The sequence below is a fragment of the Hibiscus syriacus genome, unplaced genomic scaffold (genome assembly GCF_006381635.1).
Source record: "Hibiscus syriacus cultivar Baekdansim isolate YM2019G1 unplaced genomic scaffold, ASM638163v2 tig00110630_pilon, whole genome shotgun sequence".
Classification (NCBI taxonomy): Eukaryota; Viridiplantae; Streptophyta; class Magnoliopsida; order Malvales; family Malvaceae; genus Hibiscus; species Hibiscus syriacus.
In genome coordinates, this window is record NW_024062805.1 from 797,911 (window position 1) to 821,942 (window position 24,032).

The 24,032-nt window shown below is 32.4% G+C and overlaps 1 protein-coding gene and 1 long non-coding RNA gene across 3 annotated transcripts; both read right to left on the reverse strand.

Moving 5' to 3' along the window:
- Window positions 1-1,507: 1,507 nt before the first annotated feature.
- LOC120136468 lies at window positions 1,508-14,129 on the reverse strand. The gene is made up of 3 exons (XR_005517345.1): window positions 13,996-14,129; window positions 11,485-11,489; window positions 1,508-1,519 (listed from the first exon to the last, which is right to left on the reverse strand). It is a non-coding gene; the product is annotated as an uncharacterized LOC120136468 (long non-coding RNA).
- Window positions 14,130-14,389: 260 nt separating this feature from the next.
- Window positions 14,390-20,791, reverse strand: LOC120136414 (DNA-binding protein SMUBP-2-like). 2 transcript variants are annotated; one of them, XM_039152464.1, is made up of 15 exons: window positions 20,633-20,791; window positions 20,291-20,395; window positions 20,017-20,085; window positions 19,404-19,493; window positions 19,199-19,282; window positions 18,659-18,826; window positions 18,217-18,404; window positions 17,847-17,919; window positions 16,826-16,879; window positions 16,243-16,500; window positions 15,717-15,923; window positions 15,508-15,611; window positions 15,132-15,276; window positions 14,849-14,983; window positions 14,390-14,731 (listed from the first exon to the last, which is right to left on the reverse strand). In XM_039152464.1, exons 1-15 carry the CDS (start codon window positions 20,723-20,725, stop codon window positions 14,555-14,557), a joined length of 1,950 nt encoding a protein of 649 aa, XP_039008395.1. In that variant the 5' UTR covers window positions 20,726-20,791; the 3' UTR covers window positions 14,390-14,554. The 2 variants fall into 2 exon arrangements, with proteins under 2 accessions (XP_039008395.1, XP_039008396.1); XM_039152465.1 differs by having other exon boundaries at window positions 20,017-20,081; window positions 20,633-20,651.
- Between the last annotated feature and the right edge of the window lie 3,241 nt (window positions 20,792-24,032).

Sequence of the window (24,032 nt, forward strand, 5' to 3'; positions counted from 1 at the left end):
GCATCATTAAAACATGCTATTAACACCTAAAATATGATTTGTTTGAGAAATCAAAGATAAACCCTAAAATGCTCAAATCATCAAATCTTAGCAAAAACCATGGATTTATGAAACCTTAATACTCCAAAAGATTATAAATACACTACATTGATGCTTGAATCCCGAAATAAACCTCCTTTAGCTAGAAATCAACCTCCTCAAGGCTTGGATGGAGAAAACCCCTTTTTTCATACAAACAAAACCCAAAGCTTGAATATTCTAAAAAATAAGGTTGCTAGAGGTTTATTATGACGAGACAAAGCTAGAAAAAGGTTCAAGATCTTACCTTGAAGCTATAGTCACTTGAAGGAGATGAAGGAAGAAGAAATGAAGAAGAAGAATGAAGAGAAGAGAAGTGGGAAGGAAACCCAAGGCTAAAACCCCTTTAAAACGCTCAACAATATCTTCCAAAACCAACAATGGTTTAATTACACTTTAGGTCCTTTATATTTTGCCCCTTAATTAAAAATCCCATTTTTGTGACTATTTGGGCCCTAAATCCAAACTAATTAAGCCCAATAACTTAATTTATAAATTTCACAAGGTTCACTTACCTATCGGGTAAACTCGAAACTACTAACCCTAATTTAGGGTGTTACAATCACTGTCACACCATGTGGCATAACATAAAAAATAATTTGATGATCATCCAGAGATCCGTGTAAGAGGAACGAATCAAGATAAAAAAGGGTGAAATATTACATTGGAAATTCTGGATGTAATACCCCTTCCCATATATGTCACCGAACATGAGTCAAAAATGTCATATAAAACTTACAAAACAATTCTTTTCGAAAATCAGTAAAAATTTGTTTCTTTAAAACCATTTCTTAACTTAACAATAAACTATAAATCATCAATGACTAACATAAGCTAGCTTATGACTTATTATAAACTATGTCTGAGGATAGGTTATAGCAATACTAATAACATATTCATGCCAATAAGTACAGTCAAAATCAATCAGATGGATGTCATTACTGATATTATAGACATACTTCTTGATAGATAAGATACCATGCATTCCTTACTTCGATCTTTTCTTTTAACCTACGCATGAAAATCATCACATGCTAAGTATACACTTAGTGAAGCATTAATAATATTCAGTGCAATACAACATATATGTAAATAAATAACAATATTCAATGCATCATGATCATTGTACCTATATCAACAACATGTTATCATATATTAACATAAAATAAATAATGTATATATTTTTTTACCAATAGACTAACAATTTATTTCATAAGTTCATAAGTTTATTCACTTGTTTATCATTTATTAACCAATAAAATACTCCAAATAAAAGTCTATGAGAGCCCTGGGTACACGAGGTAAAATATGACCAAAGTGTGAATATATATACACATAAGGTCGTGTCCACCATTATACACATAAAGTTGTATCCACCATTTGCATTAGAGGTCCTATTACATACTATACTATTAAACTGAGTATGCAACGTGTTGTTGAACTTTATGGTATGCCAACTATACCTCTTTCTCTAAATGACATACTTGGGTAGTCAATATTTATTTCATCCATGAAAAGTATATCAATATAATTCAACATTGGGTAGTTCATATACGAAATAACTTTCATGATACATCATCATACTTAAAGTAGCGATCCATGTATTTTATATTCAACTTTTGACACATAATCAACATGTTCATCACATAATAAATATAATAAGTTTCATGTCAATATAGACTTATTACAAACTATGTTTTAGCAAAGATTATACCAATACTAATAAAATATACATGCATCTAGTACAGTTAAAATCAATCATATGGATGTCATTAATAATATTGTAGACATGCTTCTTGATAAATAAAATGCCATGCACTCCTTACTTCGATCTTTGCTCTTAACCTTCGCATGAAAATCATCATATACTATAAGTATACACTTAGTAAGACATTAATAATAATCAGTGCAATACAATATAAATATAAATAAATAATAATACTCAATACATCATGATCATTGTACTTGTATCACCATCATGTTACCATATATTAACATGAAATAAATAGTGTATATAATTTCTTACTAATATACTAACCATTTATTTCAAGCTCATAAGCTTATTCATATGTTTATCATTTATTATCCAATAATTATATAACAAATATAAGTCTATGATAATCTTAGTTACACAAGTCAAAATATGCACCAAAGTGCAATTTATATATTCACATAAGGTCATGCCCACCACTTGCACTAAGTGTGCTATTATACACTATAATGCTAAATTGAGTATGCAACGTGCTGCTAGATTCTATGGCCTGCTTACTATACATATGTCCCTCAATTATATACTTGGGCATATATTCAATATTTATTTCATCCATGGAAAAGTATGTCAATATAATTTAACATTGGGTAGCTCATAATGATATATCATCATACATAAACTAGCAATCCTTTACGGTGATATAATAAACTAGCATTTTATATTCAACTTTTGACACATAATTAATATGTCCATAATATAATAGATATCATAAGTATCACACCAATATAGTAGAGTTTTCTTCTCTTAATCATTTACGATGACATACAACATCATTGTATAATCAAATGCATGATTTACCTCTCATTTTTCTAGTATGATAGATTGCGCTACCTTTAAAGAAATTAATTTTCTGTATTAATATACACACTAGAATTTAAGTATGTTTGTTTTATTATAAACTATATCAGAATACAAATTCAGTTATATAAATTAATTTTTATAGTTTAACATGTACAATTTATGACAGATTTTCTAATCTAATTTCCATAATCTATCTAGAGCATAAACAACTGCCTTATTTTCGGACCTATCATTGGTTAAAAATTCACATATTTTAATATACACATTGAAATCAATTTTCATTTATTTTAAACGAGGCTATACTAATATACGATTAAAATAGTATAAAATCACATTCTAAACGTCTTTATAGAATTTATGGTGATTTTGTGAATCTACTGTCAAGACCATAAAATTTAGGTTGTTTTTCTTATTTTTCATATCTAACTTGGTCACTAATTCAATTAATTTTTTATATGCATATTTACCTCAATACATATATCATACAGTCACATAACATTCAAGAGTCACTTCTTATCATATTAACTAATTCACTGGCTCGTTGTAAGTCAATGTTTCCACTTTAACATAAAAAACACCATAAACATGCACTCAACTCGACTTTAAATATCGACCAGAATGTAATTTTCCCTAAAGCTTTATAAAAGCTATCTTCATTTCCTTTGTTATTCATTTCACCTCGATTGAACTATGATTGTTCACACACATAAATTACATAGTAACTAAAAATCAATGAAATATGTTAGAATTCATTCTAACAATGCACAAAAATATAAAAAAATTCTAAAAAAATCATTTGATTCTCAATCGAATTTAATTACACTTCATAGGATTCATAAAATCCTTAAATACCAAAATCTCGCTTAAACCTCATATTTTATCTTCGAATATCTCAATATCAAATTCAAAGGGTAAATCACATAAGAACTCTATACTCACAAATTTTATATACTCATACTTATATCGATGTAAACATGAACAATTTCCCAAATTCCATACAAAAAGCAATTACACTAGTTTAAATATGACCAATGTCACAATCTAACCACTAAAATGAAGTTTGAACACTAATCATTCACTTATACACTTCAAAATGTATTCTTTCAAAATTATTCCCAATATTTTCATCAATTATCGAAATTGTCCCTTGAGATTTAACTTTGAATTCAAGCTTCCAAAAATTCCTTCAAGAATGCAACATTAATTTCCATAAAATTTAATCATCAACCCTTTATTTCTTACATATGTGGAATTGACCTCTAGAGGTATTCATGCTTGCATTTGATCCAAACAACATTCTAAAGCTTATAAATCATTACTTCAACATGTCAAACATTAAAATAACATTGAATAATTTTTCTTAAAATTATCTACAATGACCGAAAATCATTATCCTAACAAGATATGATTTCCAACTTGATTCAAGTATGAATTATTCTTCCGAACATCATATCTAAACATCATAATCATTTATACATCAAACACCAAATCAAAATCCAAGTTCCATGAATTTCTTCAATTGGTCGAATATATTATATGTCATTTTCTATAGATTTTTATCATCTTTCAAACATTAAAAGGATAAAAAACCAAACCCATAATATTAAAGACTTAAATCTCATAAATCAACATAACCCTAAAATATAACACCTTCTAAATATAAGCATACACATGAGAAAACCATGAATTAAAGGTACCAAATGATAAAGAATTTAATGTAAATAAAATTTGTATTTCATGGGTTCATAAAAAATTCTTAATCAAAAGGCTTGAAACATCAAAAGAAAGTTCTATCTTACCTTCGTAACACACGATTGCAATGAAGAAAAGATGAACAATTTATTGATTTTTCTTTCTCACTTAATGAAACCACTTTGTCCGCTTTAATCACCAAATGAAATTAAAATTTATTTTAATGGAAAATAACTAATTTACCTTTAAATCCAAGGCTCCTAAATGCGCTAAATGACCAATTTTTCATCCAAGGGCCAAGATGAATCCATGGAGTTAGTGAGTTAGTAGTTACCAACTTTGTCTTTGAAAAAAAATCCATAATTACAATCTTGTCAATTTTCATCCAATGACTTAGATTTAGCATGGAAAATTAACTTAAATCCAATTGTCCATATTGAACCCTAACATTTTAAAGCGTGAAAATAATATTTTTACCCTTACCCTATCATCCAACAAAATATCTTGAACTTTCTATTCAATCTAACTATCCAAAATTTTCTCAAATTTTAACACTTTAAACCAAAATTCTAAGTAACACCAAAACTTCATTCTTTGTGGTAAACTATTCATTTACAAGATAAAATACATATTTTAAAAAATTATTATTTTTGTTCCTAAACTTTTCCCAATTTATACTTTGGACACCAAACTTTCAATTTATTCAATTTTATCACTAGCCAATTTTTTTGTGGTATTACATTGAAAACATATAGATACTATTGCAGATTTAATTTATTTCTTGCAATGTTGATTCCCAAGCCATAACAATAGCTTCACAACCTCTATTCCAAATTTAATTTGTTTCTACCTTTTTGAGAACAAATCCGGGACTAGCCAGAAAACTTGTCAAAATCGAAGCAAATTAATTCGTTTTCAGGAATTATCATGATGTTTTAACTGGTTTTTTTTAGAGTGGACAAATCAGTTTTGACAAAAATTGTCAATGTAGTAATATTGGTTACTAATTCTGTTTATGTTTCTTTTATAGAACAATGGAAGGAACAGATTCTAGTAGGTTTCCCAGTTTGGATACTAGAATGATGATTCCAGTTCATAAGCCGAATGCGAATCAATCAGCAGTGGCAGTTAACCATAGCGAGAGGCCATTGAAATTTTGTGGGGAAATTTTCAAGATATGGTTGCAAAAGATGTGGTTTTATCTAACCATGGTAAGCTATGCTAAGTACCTAAAGAAATATCCTCATTCCTTTAAAGAAGGAGAATGAGATATGGATAATATCATTGCATTCAATTTGGTTGAAGCTTGGAAGCACGCTGACTTCATATGCAGGAATTATATCCTGAACTATTTACATGATTCACTATATTCAGTGTATTATACGTATTAGACAACAAAGAAATTATGGGAGGCTTTAGACCATAAATATCAATTCGAAGATGTTGGAGCTAAAATATTTTTAGTTGTTAGATTCTTGAAGTATGCTATGGTTGATTCCAAACCAGTAGTAAAGCAAGTGGAGGAATTCCAACTGATTATTAACGGAATTATCGCTGAGAATATGGTTATAAGGGAATTATTCCAAGTGGCAGCTACCTCCCAGATGGAATGACTTCAAGAATTACTAGAAGCATAAGAGGAAGGAAATGACCATGGAGGAACCTATTGTCAGACTTTGTATTGAAGATGACAATAAAGTTAATGGAAAAAAGCTCAACAATGAATCCTTCAAGGAGGCTAAGGCGAATATGGTTGAAACCAAGAACTTCAAGAAGGGAAACCATCCCAAGAATATGTCAAAGTTGGGACCTAAAGGAGGAATTTCCAAGAAGGAAAAGTTCCAGGGAAAGTGCTACAACTGTGAAAAAATGAGGCACAAGTCTACTAAATGCAGACAACCAAAGAAAGTCAAAGCTCATGAGGCAAATGTTGTGGAAGGAATTGTTAAGAACATGGAGAATTTGGATCTATGTGTTGTGATATCTGAAGTCAACTTGGTTGGCTCTAACCTAAGAGAATGGTGGCTCGATACTAGAGCCACACGACATATCTGTTGCAACAAGGATTCCTTTACTAAGTTGATACCTTACAGAAATGGGGATAAGCTTTACATGGGCAATGATGTGACTTTCAAGATCAAGGGAAAGGGTACTATGGTCTTGAAGATGACTTCTAGAACAAAACTCAAGCTACAAAATGTATTGTATGTTCCTGACTTTAGAAAGAATCTTGTATCTGGGACACTCTTAAGTGTTCACGGCTTTAGGATGGTGTTTGAATCCCAAAAGTTAATTCTGTTTAAGGGGAATGTTTGTGGGTAGAGGGTGTGTATCTAATGATATGTGGAAACTAAATGAAATCTCTGTAAAAGCCAAAAGTATGAATAAGAATATCACTTCTTCTTCCGTTTATATGCTTGGGTCATTTAGTTTATGGCATGATAGGATTGGACATGTTAATAATGATGCCTTACGTAGGTTAATTAATTTGGAACACATCCCTCCATTTATCATCAATTATAAACATAAATGTGAAACATGTGTTGAGGCAAAATTAACAAGATTTTCGTTTCAAACAGTTGAACGAAATAATGAACCTCTTGATTTAATGCATAGTTACATTTATGACATAAAATTTGTAAAAATGAGATGAGGGAATAAATATTTTATTACCTTCATTGACGATATCATGAAGTACTGCTATGTCTATTTACTCAAGAGCAAAGATGAAACTATAGAGAAATTTAAACTCTATAAGCAGGAAATCAAAAACCAACTTAATAAAAGGATTAAGATGGTGAGAAGTGATCGTGGTGGTGAATATGTTAAACCATTTGGTGAATTTTGTTCACAACATAGTATTATTCACGAAGTAACTCCACCCTATTTTCCTCAATCTAATGGAGTAGTCGAACATAAAAATCAGACTCTAAGAGAAATGATGAACGCTTTGTTAGGAAGCTCCGGGATATCACAAAATATGTGGGGGAAGATGTTCTTTCATCAAATTACCTTTTAAATAAGGTACCCCGAAAGAAAAAAGATAAGACACCATATGAGTTATGGAAAGACTGAAACCCTTCATACAAACACTTGAAAATGTGGGAGTGTCTTGCCAAGGTAATGGCCCCATTACCAAAACAAATGAAAATAGGTTCTAAAACTGTGGATTGCATTTATATTGGCTATGTATAACATAGCAATGCATATCAGTTTTTTGTATATGAATCAAAGAATTATGAGATTCATAAGAACACAATAATGGAATCAAAGAATATGTCATTATTTGAAGATGTATTCCCTTACAAGTTTAGGGTGGTTGATCATAGTTTAATAAAATAAACTTTAGAGACTAACAATGGAGATAGTCTAGATGATAAATAAGAGGTTGAAACTAAAATTGAGATAAGAATGAGCAAACGAGATAGGGTGGAAGGATCTTTTGGATCAGATTTCCTAACTTATATGCTAGAGGCTGAACCTCGAGCGTATAATGATGCTATACGATCTTTGGAAGGCACCTTATGGAAGGAATCCATTAAAAGTGAGATCGTTTCCATCATGCAAAATCATACATGAGAATTAGTGGATCTTCCTCCAGAATTAAAACCACTAAGTTCGAAATGGATTTTCAAACAAAAAAATGAAAGTAGATGGAAAATTTGATAAGTCTAGATTGGTAATAAAAGTTCATTGACAAAAGGAATGCATTGATTATTTTGATGCATACTCTCATGTATCAAGAATAACATCCATAAGAATGATACTTGTAATTCCTACTTTACTAAATCTAGAAGTATATCAAATGGATGTTAAAACTGTTTTTCTAAATGGAGATCTTGATTAAGAAATATACATGGAACAACCTGAGGGTCATGTAGTCTCAAGAAAAGAAAGAAAAGTATGTAGACTTGTGAAGTCTTTGTATGGACTTAAATAAACACCAAATAATGACATGAAAAGTTCAATAATGTTATGATTACAAATGACTTCAAGATAAATAAGTGTGACAAGTGTGTATATGCCAAAAACACAGACATAGGCTATGTGATTCTATATTTATATGTTGATGACATACTCATTGTTGGAAGTAACAAATAAATGGTAAAATGTATCAAAGACATGTTAAAGTCAAGGTTTGACATGAAATATGAGGGATTGACCGAAACTATTTTGGGCATATAAATTAAAAGGTCATCTGAAGGCCTCATATTAACTCAATTACACTATATGGACAAGATTCTTAAGAAATTTAACAAGGATGATTCTGATATAGCCAGAACCCCAATACATTTGCCTAAAAAATCATGTTAAATGTGTTCATCAAATGGAATATACATGGGTCATAGGCAATCTAATGTATCTTATGAACTGCACTAGATCAGACATCACTTTTACTGTGAGCAATGTAAGTAGATTTACAAGCAATCCAGGAAAAGGCCACTAGAAAGAGATAACGAGGATATTGAGATATCTCAGATATACTCGAGACTGTGGATTGCATTATTCCAAAGAACCTATCATCTTAGAAGGATACTCCGATGCTAGTTGGATATCATATACTCAAGACACCAAATGTACAAGTGTATATATATTCACTTTGGGAGGAGGAGCTGTGTCATGGAAATCCTCAAGACAAACGGTTATAACTAGACCCATAATGGAATCTGAGTTTATAGCTCTAAATAAGTCTAGAGAAGAAGTAGAATGAATTCGATATTTTACTGAGGACATACCTGAATGGCCAAAACATGTGCCTACAGTATGTATTTACTGTGACAACCAAGCAATAATTGCTAGAGCATAGAATTTTATGTATAAAGGTAAATCGAGACATATGTGTCATCAACACAATACTATTAGATATATGATCTTAAATGGAGTTATCTCTATTAATTTTATAAGATCAAAGGATAACATCGTAGATCCACTAACCAAAGGGTTAAATTGAAATCAAGTTGAGAAAACATCTAAAGGAATAGGACTAAAGTTCATGGAAATTAAAGGTGTTATGTGAAGGAAAACCCTACCTTGTTGACAATAAATCCCTAGATCTAGGTTCAAAGGGACAACATAATTACATAAATTGTGTGCGGTCAGTGAGGGGATTCTTATCCCAAGTCTATTCCTATAATGTAAACAGTGATCAAAATTGGTTTAGGCTAAGCAAGGTTTTTAATGACCATCGTGTGCATCGATGAGTTGAGCAACATAAGTCACCTATGTGAGAGTGAAGTGTGGCTGCTTCAAGGAGACTATAGGGCATAGTTCTCCCAAACTCTTGTAGAACTAGGCGATGTCCATGGCTATATGGACATACCAGTGAGAACTAACATGCTTGTCAGAAAAATAGTTGTGTGATGTATATCATCATTTACACAAACTACAGAACAGTTCAAGTATATCATATCTACTAATTAGCCATGAAGTAAATATACTGTCACAAGGGAAGGTTCAATGGATGACACCTATCGATTCTATGCAACTATCGTTCGTAGGGTTTATCACCACATCGAGTCAAAATATTTTAATAAAAACATCAATTTCATTCATATGGGGGATCATTGGAAAAATGTGATAAATTGGAAACCTTGAGGCATATTTTCTAAGTGTGAAGATGGAAAATCGAATGATGAATTTACTGATTCATATTTTACTATGTGAGATCTTTACAAAAGTATCTCATATGCTCAAAACAGTTGAGTGATGAATGAGAAATTTATTCTCAAAGTATGGTACATGTGAATTTTGTCGTGTAAAGAAAATGGGAAAACCCATATCCTACATTGGTGGGATATCAAGCAAGGAAATAGTTTATATACACAAACCAACTTGCTAGTCATTGAATGACTTGGGTTGAAATTGTGCCTCACGGGCAGGCGCGAGCAGTCTAAATCCAAGCTCGCCAAACCCTTTGGGGTTGGGGGTGTACCCACATGGCGTGGGCAACACGAATGTCCAGACAGATCGGGCCTTCCGGGGGCCTGTGGACATTTTAAATACCCACTATGAATTAAATATTTTTCTTAAGTTTTTCAATAATCTGAATTAAAAAAGATATTATGTGGTTTCCTTTTAATTTAAATATTACTTGCAATTCACGAATATATTCGATATGATATGGTGTTAATTGATTATTTTCAATTTTATTTGGATACTTATTAACAACCGAAATATATTTAAGGCAATATTAATTAATTATTTTTATTTTATTTGGATACTAATTAATAGCCCGAATATATTATTCCCAATTTGTCTCCCTTGTGAAACATTATAAATATCGTACTAACCTGCTAGGTTAAACACTATTCAAGAACTCTTTTTTTTTTCTCTTTTTTTTGGTGATATTCTCTAGCAAGATAAAGTTTGTGATCTCTAAAGTTGTGTTATTGCGTGCTGATCATATTGTTGTTGTATCATGGGAGACAGACGACCAAGACATCTCGAGAACCAATGAGTGGCCGAAAATCTGTCTTAAGGAAACTGTTTAGTTGCAGGCCTAAACCAGTTTCAAGTTCAATACTCTGTTATTATTCAGGTTCTTTACTCTAAAATGTTCCTTCTACTTTAATAATATTTTTTTCTTTTATTTATTTGTCTCGGATTGTGTAATAGAAAGAAGGTTCTATGGAAGAAAGATAAAGAAGAGATGCTCAGCCTAATTACTTTCTGTCATAGATTACTTCTAGTAGTTATAAAGAGTTGATAGTTTTGAAGTTCAATGTCACACCCTAAGTTAAGGTTAAATTTACAGTTTTATTAAAATTGGTGCATATATGAGAATTTTCGAAAGTAAAAGGATTGATTGCATTTGGTCTCCATTTTGTCGATGTTTGCATCGTTATGGGTGTCATTGTCGACTCGGTTTGACTCAGCTTTGTATTCCTATTTGTTTGTGTCGTTGTTATCACCATTTTCGGGTATGTATTGCTTCAAATTTTTCAAAAAAATCATATTTCCACAAATCTCTGACACGAACCAACCTCGATAAAAGAATCCTCAAATCCTAAAATATGAATCTCGAAAGTTTTATGCGGTTCTAGTCACCAGAGGTCGTTCCATGCGTCGCCTCTATGCGCGTGGAAGAGATTTGCAACAATCGATCAAACCGGTTTATGAGGTTAAACCAATCTGACGCGAACTGGACCTAAACCACTAACTTGGATTGAATCTGAATCGTTGATCGATGATTGTTGACCATTAAGTTTATGTTTTTGACGTTTTGGGTCCATTTTCGTAGTTTGATTTACAAATTTTGACTCAAAAGCTCCATTTTGCATCTTATATTGCTTTGTGTTACATTTATGTTTTTGTGTTACATTTTATATTAAGTAAATCCTAGAATTTATGATCTTACTCTGATATTATAATATGAAGGTAATTATATATCACTGCAGCTCTCTCTAGTAGATCCAAACTACCTCTGTTCGACTCAGCTGAACTCTGCGCATTCAACTCGAGATACGTGTGAGTTATGTTAAAAGCATTACTAGTTGTTTATGTTTAAGTATGTATTGCTTTAGTGCTCATATGTAATACATTATTATTAAGTTCCCATTCGACAAGACCTAGTACTACTGACCAGGAAAAATATAGGGCTTAGCTGTTATCGTTTAGCTGGTATCGTTTAGTTGACATAGGTGTGTTCCTTGACATGAACTACATGTTTATTTTTTGTGTTGTGTTTAATTTGATGTACTTGTTATTGGATTGTTTTGAGTGCATGACGGTTCATAATTACATTGTTATATTGCATTGTTCTAACTGTAGGCATATTTTTTTGTTATATATTGCACAAGCATATTTGAGCTTGATTAATGTTGTAATATGCATGATTTGTATAATGGTTTCAATTTCTGTATTGATACTATCTACGGTAATCTCGAGTGTCTCTTCGGAGGGTAATCTTCTCATCTTGTTTCATGATTTCTAGTTTGAGTTTCTCTATAAATGTTAACTCAAGTGCCTCTTCGGAGGATAATGTATCATTTTAATTTTTGTTTCTCTATAGATCTTATTTAGGAAGGTCCAGATACCTCTTTGGAGAGTAATGTCATCATCTTGTATATATATAACAAAACGTAAGATTGTGAGAACTTTTATATTATTCTGATGAAGAATAAATTATTTTATTGTTGTCTAACTATTATGTTGTGTATTACATCCTCTGTTTTGAAAACCGGACCGGATCGGTCGGTTTAACCGGTTCAACCGGGAACCGTTGCTTAGTCCGGATCAATCTAAACCGGTTGAACCGCTATTAGTGAACCGGCCAGAACCGCTGAACCGTTCGAACCGGACCGGTTGAAAACCGGAAAAAACCAGAAAAAACCGAGAAAAACCGGGATTTTTGTTTTTGTTTTTTAAAAATAAACCAAACAACGTCGTTTGTTAAACGAGCCAAGTCGAACTCGAGTATTGCTGAGCTCGACTCGAACTTGAAAACTTTAAAAGTAAGCTCAACTCAACTCAAACTCGCAAGCTAAAAATTATCAAGTTCAACTCAAACTCGAAATATAATATTGAAACTTGAACTCAAAAAGGCTTGAACTAAAAAAAAATTTAGAAGCTCGATTGAAGCCTAAAATTCGAGCTTGATTGAAGTTAAAGAATAGTTCACTCAATGCTCACCAAAAGACTCCATGATTTTGAATGTCAAATTAACTCTATTATTTATAGAAGTTAGTTGTGATGCTCTTTTATGTTTCTTAGCAATGTGAGATTGTTTTGTTCTTATATTTTTACTCTTTAGACTTTTGGGATGCTCTTCTATGTTTCTTAGCCATGTGAGATTGTTTTTAAAAAAAAAATTAAACCAAACAATATCATTTTGTTATGATTTTTTAACCCCAAATTTATTTTTTAATTATAGTTATATAATTATATTTAATATTTAATATGTTTTACATTAAATATTATGTTGTAGTTAGTTTGAATCATTTTGTTTCACTTGATTTTATGGTTTTTAACTTATATATGTTATGACTTGCTTTAAATATGGCTTGTGATATAAAAAATTATTTTTTATTAAATATTTTTGGTATTTTTATTTAATTTTTTAAATAATTATGACGTCGTCCGGTTCTTCCGACTGGTCGGACCGGTTCGACTAGTTGAATCAATGAACCGATAACATGACCGGTTCGCCGATTCTGAAAACCATGATTACATCATGCACGAGTTATCTATGTTTTACTATTAATATTTGTTGCATTTAGAGAATACTTTGCGCTTTATAACCCACTCTTTCAATCTTTGTCGGTTTAGATTTCACTGACTTTTAAGACTCCGATTGATACTTGAAGGATCGACTAATAATACGTTTCTTCAGGTACCATAGGAGACTATGATTTTCTCAATAAAGTTTTCAATCAAAATTAATTATTTAATGTAATTGAAATTTTGAGATGTTGCGCTTTTATGGGATTTGAGACTTTACTTCTTGGCATTCATTATTTAATGAAAACTCCGCTTTATTTATTGGGTTATATATAGACGTGCTGCAGCTGCACGTTATAATTTATGTTATTGTGATAAATTATTGTAATCTCTGAGATTCAGTCATGATGTCTAGACCAGATTTAAGAGTTACATTCACATCCTTGTCTACTGGTGTTAAAGAAATTCTGGTACTTCCTGAAATGTGAAGTAACCAAGCATGTGGCTTATACTACATGACCCATGATTTCTTGCAAGATTTCAACCGGCTATTTATTACTTGCAGAAGGGAGTACAGGAGTGTGCAAATTACGATGGAAAATTTTCATGGAAGAGAATTTTGGAGTATGGTTCCAAAGTGTTTCCTACGGATAAAACTGCAACAGAGATGAAGGAGAAACATGTGCACTGCAAACGACGTTATTCAAGATCCCAGTGATAGATATAGTGATTTTGCATGTAAGATCATCTCATGTCATCTTATAATTCTCAGTTAACTCTTCCTGTATAAAGGAATTAGATGGGTCCAATAGCTCAGTTATTGCATGTCGTATTCAGGCCTAAGCTTTACTTATTCTGATAACAATATAAAACCAAACACATAATCCAGATGGTCTATCACATCACTTTCCATTTGCTTTTGCAAATTACAGATAAACGTATATAGCACGAGGATACCAATTTTCCTCGGAACAGAACACCCCAAAGCCAACAGAATAAAATTACCTCATAAATCCTATTGTGATGAAGTTGTCCTCACGGATATTTATTCACTTATTCATTACAGAACTCTGAGGCACTTAGATACTCACCATGCTCCTCAAAATACTCAACCAATCGCTTTAAGAACCCATCACTGCTCACTGTTTCGGTGTCACATATAACACAACACTGTCTTCTCGCTCTTGTCACAGCCACATTCATTCGCCTTAGATCACTTAAAAATCCAACCTGATATCATTCCAGAATTATAAGAAAGCCCAAGAATGAAGTTCATCATTTAACACTGACTTCTACCATATACTCAAAAAGGATCCATTGACAATAGTCAGAGAAGTTTAAAAATACCTCTTTCTTTGAGTTTGACCGAACCATTGAAATGATAATCGCTTCCTTCTCTCGACCTTGGAAACCATCGACAGTGGATATTTCCATATCCTTCAGCTTATCTTCATTGCTTTTCAACATCTTCAGTAAGACCACCTGCAAAATCAATGAATCTATGAGTTTATGCATAGAAATAGAGGGTACAGCTTCATAACAGTGTTTCAGTCCTCCAATGTTTCAATCAAAGTTATGAAAGTCCATAGTGATGAGACAATTGACCACTTCAGAATAAAACCTTTTTTACCTGTGCAGCATAAGGGGTAATAATTCCGATATCAGAAGCAGGGACTCCAGCCTGAACAAGTCTCTTTGCATGTGAAATAGAAACCTCGGCTTCACCTTCATTCAATGTGCTCTCCTCCTCATTCTTCTTCTCTTCCATATCACACCTATAGCAAATTAAAATCAAAGTCATATATGGCTCCCATCGCATTTGAGATCTCTCTTGTGGTGGACTCAAACCGGTTCCTCATTTTCACACATTTATCGACTACTACCCACATTTGGTCCCACTTTTGTTACAAGAAATAAAATAGTCAAAATATTTCACTAAATGAAAAGTTAAATCCATTTCATGTGTTCCCTTGCTGGTAATCAAATTTCAATAATAAACAGCTTACCCAGTGGTGTCTATGAGAAGAAGGGTTGGTTCAGTTGACGATGACTTCTTAACATTCTCAAGATCAAAGAGCATGTGCGCAGCAACATTAGAATGGGCTTTGACCTGCAATAATGATATAATAGCCATCAGCACCCGAAAGAGAAACAAAATGTTTTAATAACCGACAACTTAAATATGTAAGCAAGCTTACAACTAAAGTCTCAGTACCTTGCTGTTGTAAAGCTCTTTAGATGACCAATTCATAATAAGCTCATGCATGCGGTACTGTACAGTGAGCAGGGACATGACTTCATCTCCATATTGATCTGCAAGGCGTTCAAAAAGGGTTCTTCCTAACCCTTTCTTCTCGGCTACAACACTCTGGATAGTCGGAGGAAGCTGCAAATGGTCCCCTGCAAGTATACATCTTGCGCCCTGAAATAAGGATATTGCATATTAGGTCAGACTGTAATCTGCTATTGCTTTACGGGCTAGGATGATGCTCAGCCACAATCTTATAAATAACATATCAATTTTCATTTAGATATATTAAATAACAGACTGAAACCTGGAAGAAGGTAGGTTTTACATTCATAAATCTTGAAGAAAACTATATACTACTAGATGCCAGAAAAACCATGTAAATGAGCAGGTTTATGACGATCCAGTTCCTAAAAACATTTTCCTCTAATCTGTACAAAATGTTACTCCATATCTGTTTTCTGTTTTACATACTATTTCAATAGATTATTACCTTGAGTAGAGCCATCCAGCATGCAATTTCAAGAGCTTGAGCAGCTTCATCAATAATAACCAAATCGAACATAGTGTTGTCTAGTTTGCGAGAACATGCACCAGTCAAGGTTGTCAATATGACATTGGCGTCCTTAATTACATCAGTCACAGCAAGCTGTTGCCTTTTCCGCTCTTCTTTTGAAAGAGTTCTTAGCTCCTTCTGGATATCTCTCCTTGTATTTCGGTCTTTGGTTTTCAATAATTTGCCATTTAGTGCCTGAAGCAAAAAAGTAGAGTTTCCAGAAGAACACACGAAACGAAAAATTCCTTTATACCAAATTAAACAATATCTTGCTTCTATATCAAACAGATAAGCCATGAATGTCTAAACGCATTCCGCATGCAAATTAAACAGATAAACCTCTAATTCAAACAATATATATTGCCATTATAGTCCACTTTAGGACGAAGAAACCTTTTTTTTTTTTTTTTTGATTTTAGGACAAAGAAACCTAAACAAAGGTCACACGTATAGATCGTTCTTTAGTGTATTAGCTTTACTATATCAAACCGGAACTTCAAATTATAGCATAAACATGTACCTTCATTTCCTTACGTATATCATTTGCAAGAGAGCTATTATCACCTCGTAGAACCTAGGAGCAAATAATAAAAAATATTTAAGCACGCTAAGATTTAGACAAGTGGTAGCATCAAAATAATAATACATGCAAGAACATGAGTTGCATCCACTTCGAACAGTACACAAGCCTCGGGAAACAAAGGAAACATCATTATTGCTGATATATCCGCGAATAGATAACACAAAAAGAAAATCTGCACTTTGGGAATGGCTACTCAAATGAAGTGATGATACGAGATTGGGTCTCAATTCTCAGAAATAGAACATGAAGACTTATTTTCTTTCCCGGGAAAACCAAGGATAACAAAATGATAAAGACCATTGTCCAGAAGCATCCATGACATCCTTTCAACATATAAGCAAAAGCGCATAATCATAAATAAAAGCATTAAAAGAACTCTGTGAAACACTGGACTGGGGTAACGTTCAAGTATGTGTAGCTCGGACACAATAAAAGTATGACAGAACATGAACACAGCCACACGGTAACTTTTAGAAAATCAAGATACCGGTGTAGCAGGGTACAACGATTAAATATTTTTTATAAATTTTTTAATACAAAATATTTCACTCAAATAAAAATATTAATATTTTGATTAATATATAATTAAATTTAAAAAAAATTAATCAAATAAGTAAATTTAATTAAATAAACTAAATGCATACTTATTATAACAATTGATTATTTGAAAACTTTAATAATAATAATAATATAAAAGTATATATTGGGTCACACAAATTAAAATTTTACTTCCCAAACACATTTCAATCCCATCCACGATCCCAAGTCTTTTCTTATTACTTATTACCTATTACCTTATTACTCAGACCCATTTTCCCAAGTCTTTTCTTCTTTCTTCTCTAAATCCGTTTCCCATGTCTTTTCCACAAAAATTCTTTTCCTGACTTCCTATATTAAAAAAATAACATCCAAATTTCATTGTCAACCTTTTTTTCCCTTTTAAAAACCAAAGGTTTACCTTTGCATCGAGAGCACTGTCCAAAACTTGAGGTAGTAAACGTGCCGGATGCCCCAATCTCACAAGCTTTACTCTGAAGAAAAGAAACAAAGAAAATTAGGTAATCATATGACATCCTAATTCTCAAAAACTACTTACATTTCAAGTTTGAGCAGAAATCATGTGAAAGGAGCAATAAACAAAAACGAGAAAAAAAAATGGGTAGTTTAAAGCCTTTGGTTCTTATCTGCTAAAAAAACCAATAGTCCTTCTACAGGCATAAGGTCCCAAAAGTAGAAAACAGTGAGGATCAGAGACAGAGGTAGATCCGGAAAGATTTCTTTACTAGCTAAGGCTGAAGAATGCTTTCCAATATATTTGGCCATTGTACCTGTGTGTGGCAAGTCGCTCAACAATGTTGTCAACAGCAATATTTGAAGCAGCACAAGCGAGTATCTTGGACCCTCGCTTCACTTCTTGTAGTATAATTTCCACAACTGTTGTAGTTTTTCCAGTTCCAGGAGGTCCATGCAGCAAAAATACATCCTTTGATGAAAGTGCCTTTAAAATGGCATCTTTCTTGATCCCCAAAAGAAGGTTAATGAATAAATTAGGGCAAAAAGGATGATCTTTTGTTTGTAAAACATATAGTATGCATTATGCCTATAAATATGTTTTGCCGTGTAAATATGTTTTGATGCCAACAGGTTTTAACCATAAAATCATCACCATTCAGTGTGAGAAGAACAGAAAAAAAACAAAAGAAACACAGTGAAAAGAAATAATAAGTAAATTATTTGAAAAGATGAAAACAATGAATCCATACAACGCACCTGTGAATGATCAAGGTTTTTGTTAAATGGAGTGAATGTGATAGTGCCCTTCTTTGATACTGTTGGCTGTCTCTCTCCGAACAATACAGGAACTAGATCTGCAGCAGGACCCTTCAGCACACCTTTACTCAACGTTATCAAGGCATCTTTCATCCTACGATATGTCACCTGCACAGGTCATTATATATGTGAAATGTTTTCTTTATAAGCATTGACAGTACCAACTCCATATATCTTGTAAACCATCATGTATTCAATATTAATTCCACAGTTTTCAATCTAGTTTTAGCCTTGTACATATAATTAGATGTTAACAGCAAAAATGAACACTAGAACCTCACATTTCAGTTCCTACATGATTCCCAGGTCAACCAGAACAAACTTTTCAACAAACATAAGAAGTAAAAAAATTGGAAGTGATTTGAAATGCACCGAGGAAAGTCTGAATACACATAAAAAGGTAAAACTATTGTCCACATTGTGTAACTGAAGAAGCCAATATGAAAAACCTGGAAGAAAAATAAATTCAGAATACCAGACCTCATTTGCCACTTTTTCAAGACGCAAGGGACTATTTAAACCATCTTCTGGGACATCATCAAAAGCAACTGTGATTGAGGAATCCTATGCACATGGATCAGAGTTAAAAGAATTTCAGAGGAGGGCCATTCATGATATGAAGCAACAAAAACAATAAAGAAATAACCCAACACCAATGCTCCATCTCTAATAAAATCAAAATTACCTTCAACCGGTAAACTACACCTTGCCCAAGAGAAGGAGAACCTAAATCAGCCTTGTTTGGTTTTAGAACAACTACATCATGGGTTCCAAACTGCATTGCCAGCAAGGGGAAAACATTAGCTGATAAAAAGAAGGGAACATGCATTTCAAAACAAAACAAAAAATTCTCTTCATTTTCATTGGAAATACACTCAGTTATAACCCAATGCAAGTGAACCTATGCCATTTCTTATTTACATCAATTAGTTATTCATCGTTTTCAAGAAATTAAATTAGAACATTTTGACCCAAACCGTGTTTATTGTTCCATCCTGAAGTAAGGCGGACAACTGTTGAAAACCAGAGTAGCATTACATTCAAGAAAAATAGATAGTACAGTATAAATATGAAAACTTGTTTTCAAGCAGCATAATAGAGAGGAAAATCACACACAATTAGCAGTTGTTGCAATTATAATAAATACAAGAAAAGATTCACTGAAAGCAAAAGAGTAATAAAATACAAAAGTTTTTTTACTGCAATTTAAAATATATTCATTAATATCATGGAAAAAAACAAATAAAGCAACAAACATTCCAAAAATTTTCCAGCTATACCACTTCAAGAATCCTCACCTTGTGAGCCGGAAGAACATCCCCTTTCGTCGATTGGAACTCAAGTAGAGTTTTCCCCATAAGCCCTGCCTATTTGCAAAACCAAATCATGGATAAAGAATAAGAAACTGGAGCCCTTTCTAAAACACAATTCTGAGCATGGTCCTTACTCCTTTTAACAAAACAAAAACGGTATCCTCCCATTTTCCCTTGCCGTCTACTTTACAGAGCCAGCAAAGGAAGCTAATTAAAAGTATCACAAAGACCATATAGAAAGCAAAGAAAACAAACCAACCTGAGCATCGACACACTTCAAATTTAGAATGATTGATCCCCTCTTTTGAGCAGTGTCCAAGTTTCTTGCTGCTCCTGAACTTAGTGAAGTTGATATCTCAGCTTCCTGAAAAACAAACAGATTTCTCTAATCAAAACTTTGAAGAAACAGAAAAGGAATCAACAGCGATATAAGAACAAAATAATATATTTTACATCAAAATCACCGCAAAAGTTTCAGAGTCGAAGAATGCCGGAACAGAATATGAAAATTTCTCTGGTTCGGTGCTATTTGATGATTGAAAAGTTATTTACAGAATAATCAAGTATAAATCTATAGGGAGAGAGAAAGGAAAGAAAGAACCTTCTCCAAATCAATTAAAGGGGTGATGTTGGAGATGAATTGTTGGAGAGATATTGGAGATGATTTTTTCGTCTTTTCTCCTTGCATCGCCATTGCTGCTACACTACCACTACAACTACCGTCGAGGGACAATTGTGAAAAATTTATGGAGAGGTTAGCTTTATAAACACTTGACCTTGATTTATCCTTTATTTTAAAACTCTCTTCAACGTTTACCCCCACCCTTATGTAACTCCGTGTAAGGGTTACATTTATATTTTCGATAACTTTCAACATTAAGGAAATGATTTTTTTATATAAATTTTTAAATGACTATTATTCCCATTTTTATAATATCTTATAACTCAGATTCCTTCTTTTGTTTTTGTTAATGAAATTCAATTACCATTGTTAAAAAAGATTAAAGTTTTGAGGAACTCATTGAGTGATATTTTTTCTTAAAATTTTAGATGTGAACATTTATGTCTGTAAAGTATCTACATTATCTAAAGTTAAAGAAATAATATGAACAAATAATATCTAAGAAAAATTAAAATAGTCGAACCCAACAAATCCCGACCTAATATTATCTAATATGATCCTACTCAAATGCCTACTCTTAATCACCACACTTTCATCTTTATTCATAAGGATGAAATAAGATAAGCTTTTACTATCCTACTCATCTTTGCTTATATTATATCATGAATATGCATACTTATATTACATTATGCTTAGGGATGATAACAAGTAGGGTTTTTGGTCAATCTGACACGACCTGAAAAATATGTATCCTCCACCTAAATTCAATTCGATTAAAAAATTTTATAACTTCCACCCGATCTGAAAAATATATATCCTTCACCCGACTCTAACTCAACCCAAATTTTTAGAGTATAAATTTGACTTGACCCGACCCGATAAAAAATAAGGATTTAATTAAAAATATATATTTTTAAAAAAAATTACATTATTATCCTCGGGTCGGGTCAGAATTTTTTCACCCTCCACCCGAACCTAAAATTTTTAAAAAAATCTAACCCTATCAGGTTAGGTCGAGTCGGTTCAGGTCAAAATCTATCGAATTTGGGTTAAATTGTCATACCTAATTATGCTTAGTTTATTATTTCATTCATATCATTCCTATTTATGTCATGATTATGGGTCAAGTCAAAACCTGTCGAATTTATGTTAAATTGTCATCCCTAATTATGCTTAGTTTATTATTTCATTCATATCATTCCTATTTATGTCATGATTATACTTTGCATCTTACATCATGTATTAAGATATCATAACATGTTTCCATTCATCATTCCTTATACTTTTTATATGATTATCATTCATATATTTTATTATCCACGTGTTTATGTTTAAGCAAATGTTAAGTTTGATGGATGTCTAGTATGTATGATTATCTTAGTTTATACATTTTATTCATTTGTCATATGTTTGCATTTCATTCATACTTAGGCGTGCATGATGTTTATGTTATAGGCTTTATTTTTATATACTTTATCCTATAGTTTACTTATATGTCATACTTTGCTTTTATAAGAACAAACGATTAAGGTAATGAAGTTAAACCAACTGCTAAGGAGCTCAAAGCTAAACAAGGACCTCAAAGCTAAGAAATTGAAGCTCAACCAGCTGTAAAGGACCTTAAAGCTAATGAACTATATTTTAGAGTGAAGTTAGCTGCAAGGGAGTTCAAAGCTAAACTGAGGAGCTGAAAGTGAGTTGAGGAGCGGAAAGGATACAATATTTCTACATGGGACATACCTTGTTCATGACGAGGTGTTTTTCCAAGTCGTGCCTTTTCACCAAGAGGTGCCATTTCAAGATCTACATCTTCACCAAAGGATACAAATTCTAGTCATGATTGTTCACCAAACATCGTACATTTTCATCAAGAGTCGTGTCTCTTCACCAAGAGTTATGTCTCTTCATCAAATATCACCTCCAAACATCATGAGAGCTACATTGCAAAATATCATACCTTTTCTTGAAGAGTTACTGCCAAGAGTCGCCATTTTAACTCATACCTCTTCATGAAAGGTCACCATTTGCCAAGAATTTTGCCTCTCCATAAAGTACCCTTTCATACAAGCATCCTTCCATGAAAAGTTCCATCAAAGATAAGACTCTTTTCACCAAGAGAAAGAATGGCAAGTAAGACGCCAAAATCAAGTATCAAGTACTTTCAGATTAATAAACATGTAACTTTCGTATGTGTTCACACTTAGCCGAATAGTTACATGGCCATTTGGCCACACCCTTTTGTATTTTATAGAAGGATAAGCTTTTGTCATTTGTAAACATCTCATTCACATCAATCAAACTTTGTGAGAATTTCTCTCTTCTTGTTCTTTGTTGAACTATATTGACTTATCAAGTCATTGTACTTGTGGTGTTACACCTTCCATTTGATACTCGTGGTTTCTAGTTCTCTAACTAGTGGGTCCAAGTCTTTGTTACCAGCTGAGCATTGAACTTATGAGGGTTAAGTTTATGCTTCCCATAACATAAGTTTTTCCTTGTTTTTTGTTCATACTATCTTCCTTTCATCACCATCAACATTTTCCTTACACCATCTTTACCACCTCGCCATAACCTTCATCAAAACAGCCCACACTTCATTATATTTCATCATTTCTAAGCCTACCCTACGCCCATTACATCTACCACCCTTAAACATTCTTTTACAACCTATTTCAGGTTTCACTTACTTGTCTTCCGAGATTCGAAACAATCAGAGTCAACCTACTTGAACATCTTCTTAGGCATGCTACAAGTCGCATCCCGACCCGAACCGATTATATAAGAATATTTTTTGTTGATATTTTGAGGTTCAGGGCGGGACGAGACGGGATATAGTAGATAGTTTTAAGGTAGGATGGGATTAAGTTTAAGATAAAAAATCACTGACCTGACTCGATATAAACTCTTATATATACTTAAATATTTTTATTTTATAATGTTAAAATAGGGTTTTAATTGTTAAAAATATAATATATATTATTATAAAATATATTATTTTAATTGTTTTAAAATATTAATATATTTAGGTCGAGGTGCGTCAGGATCGGGGTTTAATAAAGTCGGGATAGGTTCAAGGTGGGCGAAAAGCTAACAATTATAGGACGGAGGGGAGACTAGGTATAAGCAAAATATTTTCAGGTCAGTATTGGGACGTCCAAAAAATCAGTCGGCCCCACCTCATATCTATCCCTAATAATATCTTATAATTATCTTAAATTATTCAAAAGAAAAATATTAAAATGTCGATTATTTTAAACCTATAATTTTTATACGATGTTCATATTAGTTAAATTGTTTTTCTATTAATAAATTGAATGATAATAAATATTTAAATATATTTATTTTTATATTATTTTATATAATATTACAAGGTAATGCC